A 17,167-nucleotide genomic window follows, 5' to 3' on the forward strand; every position below is an offset into this window, starting at 1 on the left:
AGTCACAGAACCCTGCCTGTTGTGTGGAAACTTTACCATTGTCTGACAAAAGAAGGGGGGAAACGAGGAACACATTGAAGGGTTTTTAGAGACACTGTGTGTGCAGGAAATCGAATTAGAGTCACTGAATACCGTGAATGCATTAGATTAAAAAGGAGTTAATTAGTGCTAATTAAAATGTGATAGAAATAGTTTCCCATTCAGTCAGTTTTAAACAAATAAACTCAAAATTAGGTCTACATTGTGTTCGATTTTTTTTTTTAAAGCAATAGCATTTCATTATTGTAGATTTCTTCTTTATTTAGTTAATTATATTTACTCTCCAACCTGGTTAGAAATAGTTTGAACTATAGTCATGTGGAATGGTTGTTGTTGAACATACTGAGGTATGTGCCAGCTCCGAGACTAAGTAGCATGTCAAATGGAAATCCTGTCAGTCAATTTAGTGCAGCCAGGTAACACAAAGCAGCTCCCTGTTCTGAATGGCACCTGTCAAACCCCATTACACCTGGACGTCATTGGGTGGTTGGTAAAGGATTACGTCTCTACATGAGGTCACAACCTTTATAACCCCCAAACAGGAGCGAGGTGAGAAATTGAATCAGTTCTGGGATGTTTTTGGACCTTTCTGGATGAGGTAGAACACGTGTTGAGCAGGTGGACGTTATGATAAAAGTCTGTCTGAAAGGTGAGGAGGTCACCAGGAGTTTTCCACTGATCTATATGGTTCTGTTATCTCCATGATTCAAAGGCTGTTTCTACTACATGGCAGGTTTATGGAGAGTTTACCTTGGCCTCTGTAGTTAGGTATGCTTCTTCACAAAAATCACATCGCTCTTGCGTACTCAGACTTGCAGACAGGCTCTGCAGACGGGCTCTGACTTATATAAAGGTTTGAGTGTCTAAAGAATGGTGCCCTTTGTTAAAGTCAACTTATCTCATGGAAGGACCCGCCCCGGTCAGACCTGGGTTCAAATATTATTTGAAATCTTTCAAATACTTTCAGTGTTTGCTTTAGCATTTTCTATTGTTTCCATTGCAACAGGCAAGCTCAATCAAGCACAGCTATACAGTGTTGAACCAAGGTCTTGTCTAGACTCGGTTTCAACCATACACAAGGTCTTTCCCTGAAAATCTACTTTAAGACTTGAAGGATAGCACAGGTCATTGATCCCTTTCTCCCCTGTCAACATCATGACATTGGAACAACTAAAAGGTATGAGACTGCAGACTGCAGGATTTCATGTCTCTTTCCAAGCATTCGCCTCCTACCCCTCTCCGCTGGTGTTTGTGTAATTCAGTAGCCTCTAAGAGAATGATTCTGCTCTAACAAGCCAAAATCTCACCCTATTACCTAATAATGCGCTACATTTGGCCAGCGCCTCTGAGAGGCTTCTAGTTCTAACAGGCTTTTTCCATGCTTTGACAGTGTCCTAAACGTCACCCTATTCCTAAGGCTCTGGCCAAAAGATCTGCACTGCTCTGGCCAAAATAAGTTCACAATATAGGGAAGAGGGTGCCATTTCAGACACGCAGCCAGTAAGAACCAACGATAGCCTTATTTCTGAGTAATTCGGAATACTGTAACTAGGACACATACGAGAGCCATATGTCCCAGCGAAAAAGACACTGCCCCTTGGTTTATTTTCTGTATCGTTCGTCATGGTGCCTTGTTGGGTACAGTACGCCCGCTCATTCGCTGTACCTGTGTGTATCCATCCACACTGTTGCCATGGCGAGGAACGAGGAACTGGAATAGTCTGGCATCCATTGCATCCTGATTCTCTCTGTGAGTCTATTCAACACACATTAAACACAGTCATGGTGTATGACTGGTCTAGCTCAGTTGACCTCTACGCCCCTATGGGTATCTACCAGGGTGAGGCAAATAATTGCCCTACTGTTTTTATGGCCATCTTGTGGATGGAGTTTTATACCCATTGCTGGCTCAGTGATATGTGGACAAAGATGAAGATTAAATACCAGGGTAGACTGATTTTAATTCAGCCAAATCAAGAAGTGAACAATTCCAAACCAAGACAACAGAACATACATGAGAACTCCTTCACATGCCTGACACCCTACTGTATTGTCATTTAAAATATGGCATGGATAATAACTTATTTGTTGCCAATCTGCCTCGATTTGTAAGCTTTATTTATTCATTATTAATGCTATAAGGCTAATCATCCCACTGTGCCTAATGCTAGCGTATAAAGGCCTTTAAGTTTGCTACTGGGTTTTCTTCCTCAACAAAGCTATAGATTTCCTCTCTCCTTAATAACAACTTTGTTATTTTATAATTGACCATCATTAAAGCTTTCCTAAGGGGTTTATAGATTCTGTCTCAGGGTAGATGTTGATGTTGTTTACTCAGCTAACTGAATGCCTGTTGTGGTCGATGCTTTTGCGAGAGAGAGAGCAAGAGCAAGCGAGAGAGAGACTAAGGAACAAGTCCTGTTGCAAAGATTAAACACTGTAAACACAATTAACCAAGTACATTGGTTTCTTAAATAAACACATTTATTGTAATTAAACAAGCAAAATACCTTTCTGCAGGAGACTTCTTTGTGTTTCAGTGTATTTTCCCCGCCTTCTGCATAGCACTGCATCATAAAATGAAAATGCCAAAAACAAGTTATGAGTTTTAATTATACTGTATCTGCTTCTACACAAGAAAGCCAAAACTAATATTGGTGGCATGTTCAGAGATAACACTGTGTAGTAACTTGCATAAGGCAAGGTAATGCAAGTGCATAGCCATAATTCACAACGATATCTTTCCACTCTTGGCAAAGGGTATGGTACCAGTAATTCTTCTATGAGGGGAAAGTCTAATTTTGGTGGCAGGCACAGTGACCATCAATCAAGTATTTCCAATATTCATTTCATGATACATTTCTCATCTTATTTTACAGATCTCCAGAGTGGAAATCCCAGAACATTAACCCTCATAAAATCAAATCTACTATATGTGTGTGTATGCTCTGTAGAGGATATCTTTGCACAAGCCATCTTCCTTTTGGGCCAATTTGTCAAGATGACGCAATGTGTGTGGTGCTTGACTGAGCTGACTTTGTACTTTAGGTCCCTCTCTTGGCACTTTGATAATGGCCGCACCTACATGTGGTTTTGGTGCAGCTGTGTGCTATTGGCTGTTGAAGTGACATGGTGATGGATGTCAGGACGGGATCACGGTCTGACATATCTCAGGCGGTTGGTCGAACACACAGGCTTCTCAGCTCTCTGACCCTCTGGGAAACTTTGAACTCTTCACTCCTCAAGGTTGACATGATCACACACAGCAGGTAAATACGGTCCGCTGCCTCCTTCGGCCACAAGGCTGGGTTAAAGGACTATTGTGAGGTCAGTCCCCAGGGGTCAGGTTTTCTGAAATGTTATGTAGACTTCACCCTATAAGCATGCACGCACACACACACACAGACGCGCACACACACACACTTGATCTGATTTAAATGTTCTAAAAGGCTGTCCTATAAACCCCAAAACAACTTAGGGAATATGGGGATAGAGCGGCCAGTGTGACATACTATTTGTGGTTCCTGGAATGCATACAAATGACACATGTGCTTGCTGATGTAGTACTGTGTGTGTTGTGTGATGGAGGGGGGATGTTAAATGACAGGGCTGTAACACCAACATAAACTTTACCTTGGTCTGTCTGCTCCCTTCACTTAGAAGGTTACCTCACATGATGGTCTACAGCAGAGAAGTAAAACAGAGAAAAGGAGTCGGATATTGGTATCTCTCGCCACTTTAGCCTAAAGAGCATAAAGGAGCTTGATGCTATGGACTTTCTCTTGTGTTCTTCATACAGTGTTGCTATGAATGTCTCATCTAAAGATTCACAATTGCGGAAGTTCCATTTGATAAATTAATTCATGAATTTGATGAAGATAATGTCTCAAAGTAGCGATTACTGTAAGTGGCCAACTGTCAATGTGATGACACAATGATTATGCACGTAGTTGAATGGAAAAAACGATATCCTTATTGTAACGACCTACTGTAGCCTACTTCAGCCGTTGCAGTCTCTTACTTCTCTCTCACTTTGTCACCCCTCCTTGGGTGCTTCTGCTCCTCAAGACTGACTGTATGTTGGAAACGATTAGCCATTCACTCACCCCTCGCTGTCGGTGGAAGGCACATCCTGCACTGTAAAGTTTTGGGCAAAAGTGCAATTTTCTTTCTCAAGGTGCTACACACGAAACAAAACGGATACTTCAAACTGTCTATCGAAGCCCTGTGCGCATTTCTGTCTACGGATTTTACATCGGAATTTATTGTAACTATTTTATTCTTTGGGGAGTTTGTCATTATAGGACTGTACAACTATGGAGTTATGCGCTGCGTGAGGAGTGGCATTGAGGAGACACCAAAGCCATGGTAAAATGGGATACAGTCAGTCTGGCTCTAAATAAAAGTTACAAGAAATTCTAAGGTGAGATGTTTAACTTTTTCATTTCGGTTCAGGTCATACCATGTTTGATGTGGGTAAAGATGCGTTCATACAGTGTGCACTAATTTCGCGCATAGTCTATCCATTTTCTCTACTGTGAAGTATTTTGTCAGAGATCACCTTTTCATTTGTGTTTGGGTACTACTGAAATAGGCCTATAATGAATCCGTAACCCTCGACCAGCTCCAGTGATAGGAACACTTTGTGGTGGATGGATGCGCAGCTGAAGATGGACCGTCCCGCCACGTTCATATTGATTCTGTCGGTGCTGATGGTGCCAGTTACAAGTCTCCCCTGCCCGCGCCCGTGTACGTGCCCTCAGGCCACAGAGGTGCACTGCACGTTCCGTTCCCTGCTCACGGTGCCCGCCGGCATACCCAGACAAGTGGAGCGCATGAACCTGGGGTAAGCCTGGTGGATTGGCTTTATTCAATGACCCGCAATGAGACCATAGGCCTAAAAAACAGGCATCATACACAATAACTTATACCTTTAGACCTACACTATATGTAAAATGTGAAATGAATAAAAGTATAAGATTTGTATTTATGCATGTGCATTGTAGGTCAATAAAAATAAACAATAAGCAATCAAATATTCACTTTTCATTAGAGGCCTTTAGAATTGTTTACAGTTCAGTACTTATTCAAATGTACTGAGCATGTGACTGAAATTAATCTCTCTGCAACTCACAAGTAAATATGCATAATGCAATATGCCTACAGTGAAGTCTGATCTAATCTTATTATATGCTTATTGTATACCCCATGCTTTTTAATGAGTCATTTCACATATGAGCTTTAGCCATATCTTAAAAAGAACAGAAAGGCCCACCCACTTTATATATTCCCAACTACCACCTTTATTGACAACGTTTTGATCCCAAGGTCTTAAGTTCCATCAGGTTTTTCACCATTTCTTCTTATATAGTCAGAAATGAAGGCACTTTGCTCCACAAAGAACAAGTCAAGTAAGTTAATAGTCAGTCATGAATTGCTTGTGTCGCTGTTGTTTCCTATAGGTTTAACACTATACACCGTGTGACTCAGACCTCTCTGGCTGGGCTGAGGAAGCTGGAGCTTCTGATGATGCATGGGAATGATCTCCACAACATTCCTAACGGGGCCTTTAGGGATCTCATGTCCTTACAGGTACAGTAATAAACAGGAAATGTTGATTAGCATGAAATATCACCTCAGTACCGTATAATAGGATATACAGTATAGTACCACGCAATTGTTCCATTCCATTATTATTTTCTACTCTATTCTACTATACTCTATTCCAGAGTTTCCCAAACTCGGTCCTGCACCCTGGGGCCCCCCTGGGTGCACTTTTGGTTTTTGCCCTAGCACTACACAGCTGATTCAAATAATCAAAGCTTGATGATGAGTTGGTTATTTGAATCAGCTGTGTAGTGCTAGGGCAAAAACCAAAACGTGCACCCACGGGGGGTCCCAGGACCAAGTTTGGGAAACCCTGCTCTATTCTATTAGAATGATAACTCACTCACCTCTGGTGTTCTTCCCCTCAGATGCTGAAGATTAGCTATAACAAACTGAAGGAGATCAACAGACACACTCTCCATGGTCTGTGGTCTCTGACCAGACTACACCTGGACCACAACCATCTGGAGTTCATTCACCCAGACACCTTCCAGGGCCTCACCTCCCTACGCCTCGTACAGCTGGAGGGGAACAGACTGCAGCAGCTCCACCCCTCTACCTTTTCCACCTTCTCCATGATGGGACAATTCCACGTCTCCACCCTCAGGTGAAGTCTAGCATGATGAACTAACTACAGTACCCATAATTCTTTGGACAATATCTGGTTTTATCTTAGTATCGGGCACTTTCTCAATTCAGCTTTCCTCTATTCTTTGCATCCTCTCTCCTTACCGCCTTCTCAAAACCCATTGGAGAAGAAGGTCAGAGGGGCGGGACCTTATATCTTCTCTAATGCAGTTGAAAGTGAGGCAAGGAAATAGGATGTGAGGATTCACGGAAAGAGGAATTGAGATGGAGACAAGATGTTCCTGAAGCTAATGTTATAATTTCCCTCTTGTCTCCTTATCGAAAATCAGGCACCTGTACCTGTCGGAGAACAGGCTGACCTCACTGCCCCAGAAGCTGCTGGGAGGAATGCCCCAGCTGGAGAACCTCTTCCTGCATGGGAACCCCTGGACATGTGACTGCAGGATGAAATGGTTCCCCGACTGGGACAAAAACTCACCAGGTAATGTATTTTATTTACTAGCTACTCAGTGAATGTACGTATTCATCAGTGATGACAGATACAATTGGATCAATGCTCGAAGCATAATGCAGCTGTCGTTTTACACATTTGTGCCTTGAAAATGTATGTCCAAAACTCGGAATAATGATGTTAACGTTCCTTCTCGTGTTCCTTTCTTCATAGGTGTGCTGAAGTGTAAAAAGGACAGGGCCTACCCAGGAGGTCAGCTCTGCCCTGTGTGTTCCTCCCCAAACAATTTACGAATGAAAGAAGTCCTGGGCCTGGACAACCTGGTCTGCTCCAGCCCCGTTATCACCTCCCCTGATCGACCTACGACCCCAGAGGACACAGAGACAGAGGTCATGACCCTGGAGGAGTTCAAGGGGCCGTTTGGCAACATTACCCTAGGCCTGACGGACGAGCATGGGAACAAAGTGGATCTGGAGTGCAGCGTCGGGGAGCCCCGCAGGGAGTCGTCTAAGGTCAGCTGGGAGCAGGTCAACCCTCTGCAGCTGGCCTCTAATGTGAGTGTCTCCGTGGATCTGGAGTGTCCCATCAACAGGGACAATTATGAGAGACTCTGGAGGCTGATCGCCTACTATAGCGACACGCCCGCTCACCTGCAGAGAGAGATCATGCTGTCTAAGGAGCCAGTGCCCAGCTTCAGGTAGGCTGGATTAAGAAACCGCTTTGTAACTGATCATTATGGGCCAAATTCTAACTTCTACTTGAGTAACATTTTGCTTAGTCATGCATTGACATCATTGCAAGTGAACATTTGTGGAAGCTAGGATTTGCCCCTATGTGATTATTATGTGATTTAATATGTTCATTTCAGAGTGGTCCTCAATACAGAGCAGGGGTGTCAAACTCATTTTCCCCACGGGCCGCATTCGGTCTTCACCGAGGTCTGGAGGGCCGCACTTAACATGTATTTCCTCGCCATCAAAATGTGCAAAAAATAGTCTTCACTCTATTTTTCAATGCTCCCTGACTGTCTAGCTTTCGTTTCCATGACTGTTAGCTAGCTGGACAGAGTGACGTGACTGTAAGTGTAGGTCCATTATCATTTCTACCCAGTCTCGATTTGGTTTTAGTCATTTCAATGTTGATTGAGATCGTTTTTCCCACAAAAATATTTTTTTTTATAATAATCAAACCACCCCGGATTGAATGGGCCTTGAGTTCAACACATGATATAGAGCATCTAATTTCATATTGTTATGTTATCTTATGTTATGTGTTATATCTTTCTAATGAACTCAAACTTCTTGACCTCCAGGTACAGGCAGGACCTGGAGAGAGACGCGCTGTACTATACAGGGGTCAAGGCTGACATGGTAGCTCAACCATCCTGGCTGATGCAGAGCTCTGTGGACCTGCAGCTGAACAGGCCCCAGTCCACTGGGAAGAGCGTCAAGCTGATCCTCAGCACCCGCCTCACACAGACCGTGGACCTCGAGCTGGAGCGCAGACACCGCAGGACATGGGTCATGATAGAGAACACAAACACTACCAGGATGGTGCTGAGTGTTGTAGTGGGCAGTCCTGCTGTAATGGACTGTAACGTGTTGAGCTCAGGAGACACGGTGGTTCGCTGGATGCTGCCAGACGGGAACCAGCTGGAGGCACCGTACAGCAGCCCAGACAATAGGGTGTCAGTGTCGAGCACCGGTAGGTTGGATATTAAAGCTGTAGGACACTCAGACTCAGGGATATATTACTGTATCGCCCAGGTCTCTGATGACCTCAGTGTCCTCCCTTTCCGCCTGGCGGTCGAGGAGTCCTCCAGTCCTCCCCCTCTTGGAGGGGATGAGACGGCGCCTACCCCCGTAGAGGGGTTCACCGGTGTCCCTCTCACCCTGAACTGTGTCGTGTCTGGCTCTCCTGACCCTGAGATTAACTGGATCCTTCCTGACAGCAACATAGTGAGTCACAGAGCCAACTCTTCTAGAGCTCTGGTGTATTCCAACGGAACTCTGAGAGTGCCAGAGAGTCGACTGACAGACAGTGGATATTATAAGTGTGTGGCGATGAACCAGCATGGTGTGTATTCCCTGGCTACTAAGGTGACTCTCACCAGACAGTTAGGAGCAGAGATACGACCACTGAGGAGAATGAGGCCACAGTCTGCTTCAGGGGTCAACACCAGGGTCAAAGCCCCCATGGAGGACACTGAGGAGGCATCAGGGGACGATGAGGACACACAGGAGGAAGTCCCCTCCTCGTCTTCCTCGTCTTCCTCCTCCTCCTCATCCCCGAGCCGTGTGGAGCTCATGAATCGGCGGAGAGGTCAAAGTTCAAACAGGGGTGGTGGACATCCATTTAGAAAGACATGGAGACGACCTGCTGTACCTAGAAAACCAACCACGGCAGGGACAAATTATAAAGACAAGAAAAACACAGTGGAGACGAGAAGGAGGATTAACGTGGCAAACAAAAATATAGACCCAGAGAAGTGGGCGGACATTTTGGCCAAAATCCGTGACAAGAACGGACAGGGTAACACTAACATAACACCCAGCTCAACTCACCTCACCACAAAGAAGAAGCAGGAGTCAACGACAACAGCCAAAGCTAAGCAGACAGAGTCTCCGGACAACATAGAGGGATCAACAGTAGACCTACATGAGGAAAAGGAGGAGGAGCTAAACACACCCACTACTATACCGCATACACCCACTCGACACACTACTTACACCACAGACTCAGACGCCGATACAGCCACAAATCGTGCACGTTTCACGCAGCCGGTCACAGAGCCTGTCACATCTGTTCCCCAGCAGCTCAGTAACACTGTCACACACACAGAGACGCAAGGCAGGCACACAGTCGCACACACACACTCCCAGACCCTGGGCCAGCTGCATATGAACGTCTGGACCAGTTCTTCATACGACGATTCTTTACAAGGAGAAAATCAAAGCACCACCACCACCGCTATGACTACAGATGGTGATACGGTTACAAAGTCTGATATCTCACCCACGTCTGAGTATAATCAGGGGGCGGAAGACGCTAACGAACCCAGTGTTGTTAACAGCTATAATGAAGGAGGTGAAGCATATTTAGACAGAGCTGAACTTGACCCATCAATCACCACCACCACAGTTAGAGGGTACTCTGAATCGGAAACAGAGAGAGATGAATTTGATCACTCTTTCACTGAGACTGAGAGCACAACAGCTAAACTAGACACACATACTCAGCTAAAGCAGCATACAACGTCTAATATAACCCATCTTCCACTCACCACACCCTCTCCCACAACCGAGCTCACTTCAGCTGTGAATATGAGGAAGGAAACTCCAGGTGAGGTGTATACTCGACTCAGAAACCAGAACTCCAGGAGGAGGAATGGGGGTGGGGGCAGGAGAAGACGGCCCAATACAGGTAGAAAGAAGCCAAAGCCTGAGAATCCATTGAGAAGTGATTTTACATCTACAGCCATACCTAAGTACACCCTCCCAACAACTACCAAGGCAACCACTGCCACATGGACTAAAATAGAAACATCCGACAAGTCCAAAAGCATGACGGCCAGGTTTAATACCGCAGTTCCATCGACGGGAAGCCAAGCAACGTCATCAGGCAGAGTGAGTCACCAAGAGAACACAGGAGTCTCTTTATATGAAGACAGGATTGACCCTTCAGTGAAACCTACAACACGCTCCAAGACAAAGGACACCCTTTCACCACACGCCAAACCACTGTCCAGGAGCACAACTGCCCCAACGGCGTCTCCTACAACCTATATAACAGAAACATATAAACAAACATCCCAGAACAGCCATCACATAACAGCCCCAGCCCCAGAAGGAGCCTCTCAGACTCCAAACACTCAGAGCCCAGTCCCAGAGCGCTCGAATGTGCCCACAGCAGCCAGTCAGGGGAAATTTACAAGCATCCCCATTCCTGCAGTTCCTGCAGAGACAACACAAAGGGGAGGCAGCGTTACTGTAGACCTTCGCCCTGTTCCAAGTCCTGACAAGTCCCCGGAGAATCCCCACACTCGACCGGGAGTGCTACCAGATGGACAGCTCAACACACCAGACTATCGAGATACAACAGGTACTACTGAGGTTAAAAAGGTGCCGGTCAAAGAGATTGACAGCGTGTCTCCATCTATCCGCCATAAAATAACCAGAGCACACGGCACAACACACGCCCCGGGTACCTCAACAAAAGAGTCCTTTCATGAGGAGGCAGGACATGAGAGGGCTCAGGTTAGCACCACTGAAAAGCTGGTGACATCTGAAAGCTCTTATCACGGATCTGGTCCCGCTAAAACAGTCACTGTTAAGCCCGGAACAATCTTTGATGGGCGCTATAACATCAGAGAAAGCACTTCCACCACAGGCAAAGACCGAACACCAGTGGAAAATGTTGCAGTTTCTGTTGCTGCTAATACAATAAAGGATGTTACTCCAACTATGACACCTGTCACCTCCACATCAGTTAGGACATCCGTAGTATTCCCCTCTAGGGTGAGGCCTCAGATCCCTGTACTAAACACTCCATCCACTAGGGTCAGGACCCAACCTTCATCCAGAACAGTGGAGGCTCCCTCCAACTCCAACCACATCCCAGACAGTCACAGAGAGAGAGTCCTCATCTCTCAACCTGACCAGAGGAACAACCCTATCCTCAACAGAGGAGACTCCATCCTAATCACCAGATCTGACCCCAACAGACCACCACCCGACTCCCACACCACTACTAAACTAGAGTCAACTGACATCAAGCCTGATCCAGTCACCGGTGTTAAACCAACCACCACAGAACCCAGAACACCCCACAGGACAGTCACAAACACAAACACCCAGACGGTTAAACAGACGACCACTACAACCACTCTCGCTCCCACCACCACAAAGCGCATTTCTCAGACTTCATCAGTGTCTTCATCGAGGCCTCAGAGTCCGTCCAGGGGGGGCCAGAGGACAGAGACCCCCACCCAGACACAAGGGGTATCAGGTGGGGTGTCGGGAGGGGTTCAGAGACCCTCCGTAGCAGGGCCTGATATAAGAGGGAAGCCCCAGATCACCAATGTGGATGTGCAGACAGTGACAGTGAATGCAGAGATGGATGCACAGCTACCCTGTGTGGCTGTAGGGGAGCCCAAACCCTTCCTCTCCTGGACTAGAGTCTCCACTGGTATGTATAACAGTACTTCCTTTTCTGTTCTCCTCTCATCATAGAAGATCCTTCTTCACCCTCTGTTACAAAATCATACAACTGTATGTAAGCCTGTTAATGTAAGAAAAAAGGAGAACCCTATTTGTAACGATATAAGCTATGCTCCATTCCTATGTGTTTCAACAGACAACATGTCTTTAACCGTATATTATTTTCATTCATGCAGGAGCCACATTAGCCCAGAACACTCGGGTCCAGAGGTTCGAGGTGCATCTCAACGGCACGTTTATCATCCGTAACACCCAGCCCCAGGACCGAGGCCAGTACCTCTGTATGGTCCAGAACCAGTACGGCGTGGACAAGATGGTGGTCACCCTGATGGTTCTGGCCCAGCATCCCAGAGTGCTCCAGCCGCGCTTCCGCGATGCCACCGTGTACCACGGAGACGGCATCGATCTGGAGTGCCAGGTACAGGGACACCCCATGCCGCGGGTCACCTGGGTGCTGCCTGACAGGGTCCACCTCGCTGCCCCCCCTTCCCAGGGCCCTTCCAACCCAGCCAGTGGCCCCCAGCCCGGCCCTCAGTCTGGCCCCAAGCGCGTGACCCTCCTCAGTAACGGTACTCTCCGAATAACCCAGGCTAGCTACATAGACAGAGGGATCTATAAATGTATCGGCAGCAGCGCAGCGGGGGCCGATACAGTTTCTGTCCGTCTCCATGTGGCAGCCTTGCCTCCAGTCATCCAACAACCTCGCTATGAGAACATGTCCCTCCCCGAGGGCAGCACAGCCTACATCCACTGCACCGCCAAAGGAGCCCCTACGCCCATCATCCGCTGGTCCACGCCCGACGGAGTCCAGCTTCTCGCCACACAGTTTGTCAACGGACGTAATTTCTTTGTCTTCCCCAACGGGACCCTGTACGTCCGTGGGCTAGGCCAAGACGACGCGGGGAGATATGAGTGTGTGGCCAGTAATGCGGTAGGAGCCTCCAGGAGAACCAGTATTCTGACAGTACTGAGGCTCCCATCCTCCACCAAGGCCAGGATTACCTCCTCGTCTCCCCAGAGGACTGACGTGGTCTATGGGGGGCTGTTGAGGCTCGACTGCATCGCCACAGGAAAGCCAGAGCCCAGGATCGTCTGGAGGACTCCCTCTAAGAAACTAGTGGATTCCCAGTACAGGTATGCATTTCTGGCATCTTTTTCACTCACTGTCTAATATGCCCTTCAGACCGTTGTCTGTATGTATAGTGCCTTCAGAAAGTATTCATACCTTTGACTTTTTCCACATTTTGTTGTGTTACAGCCTGAATTTAAAATTTATTAAATTGAGATTTTGTGTCACTGGCCTACACATAATACCCCATTATCTCAAAGTGGAATTATGTTTTTAGAAATCTTTACAAATTGATTAAAAATGAAACGCTGAAGTATTCAACCCCTTTGTTATGGCAAGCCTAAATAAGTTCAGGAGTAAAAATGTGCTTAACAAGTCACATATGTTCCATGGACTGTGTGCACTAATAGTGTTTAACATGATTTTTGAATGACTACCTCATCTTTGTACCCCACAAATATAATTATCTGTAAGGTCCCTCAGTCGAGCAATGAATTTCAAACACGGATTCAATCACAAAGACCAGGGAGGTTATCCAATGCCTCGCAAAGAAAGGCATCTATTGGTAGATGGGTAAACATTTAAAAGCAGACATTGAATATCCCTTTGAGCATGGTGAAGGTATTAATTATACTTTGGATGTTGTATCAATACACCCATTCACTACAAAGATACAGGCATCCTTCCTGCCAGAGAGGAAGGAAACCGCTCAGGGATTTCACCACGAGGCCAATGGTGACTTTAAAACAGTTACAGAGTTTAATGGCTGTGATAGGAGAAAACTGAGGATGGATCAACAACATTGTAGTTACTCCACAATAGTAACCTAAATGACAGAGTGAAAAGAAGGAAGCATTCTGTTTGCAATAAGGCACTAAAGTAAAACTAAAAAATGTGGCAAAGAAATTAACTTTTGTCCTGGATACAAAGTGTTGTGTTTGGGGCAAATCCAACACAACACATCACTGAGTACCACTCTTCATATTGTCAAGCAGACTGGATTTTTTAGGTGGCTGCATCATGTTATGGGTATGCTTGTCATTGGCAAGGGAGTTTTTTTGGATAAAAAGAAACAGAATAGAGATAAGCACAGGCAAAATCCTAAAGGAAAACCTGGTTCAGTCTGCTTTCCAACAGACACTGGGAGTCAAGTTCACCTTTCAGTAGGACAATAACCTAAAACACAAGGCCAAATATACACTGGAGTTGCTTACCAAGACAACATTGAATGTTCATGAGTGACTTAGTTACAGTTTTGACTTAAATCGGCTTGAACATCTATGGCAAGACTTGAAAATGTCTGTCGAGCAATGATCAACAACCAACTTGACAGACTTTTTAAAATAATAATGTGCAAATATTGTATAATCCAGGTGTGCAAAACTCTTAGAGACTTACCCAGAAAGACTCACAGCCGTAATCGCTGCCAAAGGTGATTCTAACATGTATTGACTCAAAGGTGTGAATAGATATTTCTGTATTTCATTTTCAATATATTATCAAACATTTCTAAAAACCTATTTTCACTTTGTCATTATGGTGTATCGTGTGTAGATGAGTGAGAAAAATATACATTTAATCCATTTTGAATTCAGGCTGTAACACAACAAAATGTGGAATAAGTCAAGGGGTATGAATACTTTCTGAAGGCACTGTATATCAACTATCATCATAAGATGCTATCATGAATGAGAAGGTTTACTGTGAAATCATACAGGCACATTTTCTTTTCCCTAAAGGTTAGCTGAAAAACCATAAAAGAAAGACCTAAGATGGTTCCTATTCACAAACAATAACAACTTGTTTTTGTTGGGGGGGGGGGTTTCAGCTTCGACCCCAGGATAAAGGTGTTCACCAACGGTTCTCTGGCCATCCAGGCCATGACAGAGAAAGACGATGGGGACTACCTGTGTGTGGCCCGAAACAAGATGGGGGACGACTACATGCTACTGAGGGTTAACGTGCTGACCAAGCCGGCCAAGATTGAGCAGAAGCAGCTGCTGGCCAGTCAGAAGGTCTGTCTTTTGTCTTAGTTTTTTTAATGTAAATAATGGGAGCGTCCCAAATGGCACCCTATTCCCTGTATAGTGCACTACTTTTGACCAGAGCCCTATGGGCCTTTGTCAAAAATAGTGCACTATATAGGGGTTAGGGTGCCATATGGGGCATAACCGTGGTGTTTTTAATGTGATGTTTTAATGTGCTATGTCATGCATATTTTTCGGTTGATTTTCTGTCTAATGTAATAATAATAATAATAAAAAATAAATTGTAAAGTGGTTATCCCACTGGCTATAAGGTGAATGCACCAATTTGTAAGTCGCTCTGGATAAGAGCATCTGCTAAATGACGTAAATGTAAATGTAATGTACGATTGGATAGATAATACATCTTTTTGAATTGGAATTTGAAGGTGATGTATGGAGGAGACCTGAAGGTGGATTGTGTAGCATCTGGCCTCCCCAACCCTGAGATCCGCTGGGCTCTGCCGGACGGCACCATGATCAACACACTCAAACAGACGGATAGTAGGGTTAGAGGTGGGCGCATCCGCAGGTACATGGTGTTTGTTGAATCACATCAACTTTACACATACCGTAATATGTTATTGAATCACATTAACTGCACAGTCGATAAGAATAACAACACTATTTTCAAACAGTCACCCAACCCCTCCCACCCCCCAGATATGTGGTGTTCGACAACGGGACGCTATACGCCAACGACGTGGGGATGAGAGAGGAAGGAGACTATACCTGCTACGCTGAGAACCAGATAGGGAAGGATGAGATGAAGGTTCACGTCAAGGTCGTGGCGGACCCTCCGATCATCAGAGACAAAACTCAAAGCCCTGAAGTCATCAGGGTTCTCTATGGGGAGACCGTGTCACTGAAGTGCACCTCCAAGGGAGAGCCGACCCCAGTCATCACATGGCTCTCCCCTACTAACCGGGCCATTGCCTCCTCCTCCGATAAGTACCAGGTCCATAATGATGGTACATTAGTGGTCCAGAAGGCTCAACGCTTTGATGCTGGTAACTACACCTGCACATCTAGGAACAGTGCCGGCCAGGACCACAAAGTCACCAGGGTGGACGTCCTTGTGACGCCGCCAACCATAAACGGACTGAGAGGTATGGTCAACACTAGAGTGACGGCTATAAGGGACCAGCGCACCATGCTGGCCTGCGAGGCCGTGGGGACACCCATCCCCCGGGTCACGTGGGTATTACCAGAGAACATCATCCTCCCGGCGCCGTACTACGGCAGCAGAATGACGGTGCATCGTAATGGTACATTGGATATACGTTCGCCGAAGGGGACCGACTCGGCTCAGCTGACCTGCATTGCACGCAATGAGGGTGGGGAGGCCAGGCTGATGGTCCACCTGGAGGTTAGAGAGATGGTAGAGAGGCCGCAGCTCAGAGGACCCAAAACAGAGAGCCTCTCTCTAACGGTGGGCGGTACCATGACCCTGAACTGCTCCTTTGAAGGAGGCCCAGCACCCCCAACGGTAACATGGATCCTCCCTAATGGTTCCCCCCTCATGAGCGGTGCACAGTTATCCAAGTTCTTCCACCGACCTGACGGCTCCTTGGTCATCACTAACCCCTCTGTCTCTGAGAGTGGTATGTACCGCTGCCTGGTGAGGAATGTAGCCGGGTTAGTGGAACGTACCATTACTCTAGCCCCGGAGAGGAAACCAGAGATCAATAACCGCTACAACTCCCCCATCAGTATTATGAATGGGGAGAGCCTCCAACTCCACTGTCTCTCCACGGGGGACCCCCTCCGGCTGACTTGGACCCTGCCCAGTGGGGTGGTCCTGGGACGGCCACAGAGAGCCGGTCGCTACGCTGTCCTGGCCAATGGAACGCTCGCCATCCAGCAGGCGTCCGTCTACGACCGCGGCTCCTACGTCTGCCGAGCGGCCAACGAATACGGCAGCGCCCTGCTCTCCGTGCCTGTCATCATCATCGCGTACCTGCCTCGCATCACCAACGGCCCTCCTCCCGCGATGTACGCTCGCCGCGGCGTGGCAGTCCAGCTGAACTGTGTTGCCACAGGGATCCCCCGAGCTGAGATTGCCTGGGAGACGCCGGACAGGACGCGGCTAGTGGTCAGCGCCCAGCCACGCCTCTTTGGCAACAAGTACCTCCACCCACAAGGCTCTCTCATCATCCAGAACCCCACA

At 46.6% G+C, this 17,167-nt stretch overlaps 1 protein-coding gene across 1 annotated transcript in view; it reads left to right on the plus strand.

The window, feature by feature from the left end:
- Nucleotides 1-4,412: 4,412 nt before the first annotated feature.
- mxra5a (matrix-remodelling associated 5a) overlaps nucleotides 4,413-17,167 on the plus strand; it is a gene marked incomplete at its 5' end in the record, with an annotated part of 13,711 nt that continues 956 nt past the window's right edge. Inside the window, 12 exon segments of the mRNA XM_084155131.1 lie at nucleotides 4,413-4,439; nucleotides 4,443-4,462; nucleotides 4,664-4,885; nucleotides 5,502-5,631; nucleotides 6,015-6,253; nucleotides 6,564-6,715; nucleotides 6,899-7,382; nucleotides 7,998-11,872; nucleotides 12,081-13,038; nucleotides 14,802-14,988; nucleotides 15,387-15,529; nucleotides 15,661-17,167. The exon segment at nucleotides 15,661-17,167 is cut by the window's right edge and continues 956 nt beyond it. Coding sequence (XP_084011257.1) covers nucleotides 4,413-4,439; nucleotides 4,443-4,462; nucleotides 4,664-4,885; nucleotides 5,502-5,631; nucleotides 6,015-6,253; nucleotides 6,564-6,715; nucleotides 6,899-7,382; nucleotides 7,998-11,872; nucleotides 12,081-13,038; nucleotides 14,802-14,988; nucleotides 15,387-15,529; nucleotides 15,661-17,167 — 7,944 coding nt within the window.

The sequence above is a fragment of the Coregonus lavaretus genome (genome assembly GCF_964263955.1).
Source record: "Coregonus lavaretus genome assembly, chromosome: 38".
Classification (NCBI taxonomy): Eukaryota; Metazoa; Chordata; class Actinopteri; order Salmoniformes; family Salmonidae; genus Coregonus; species Coregonus lavaretus.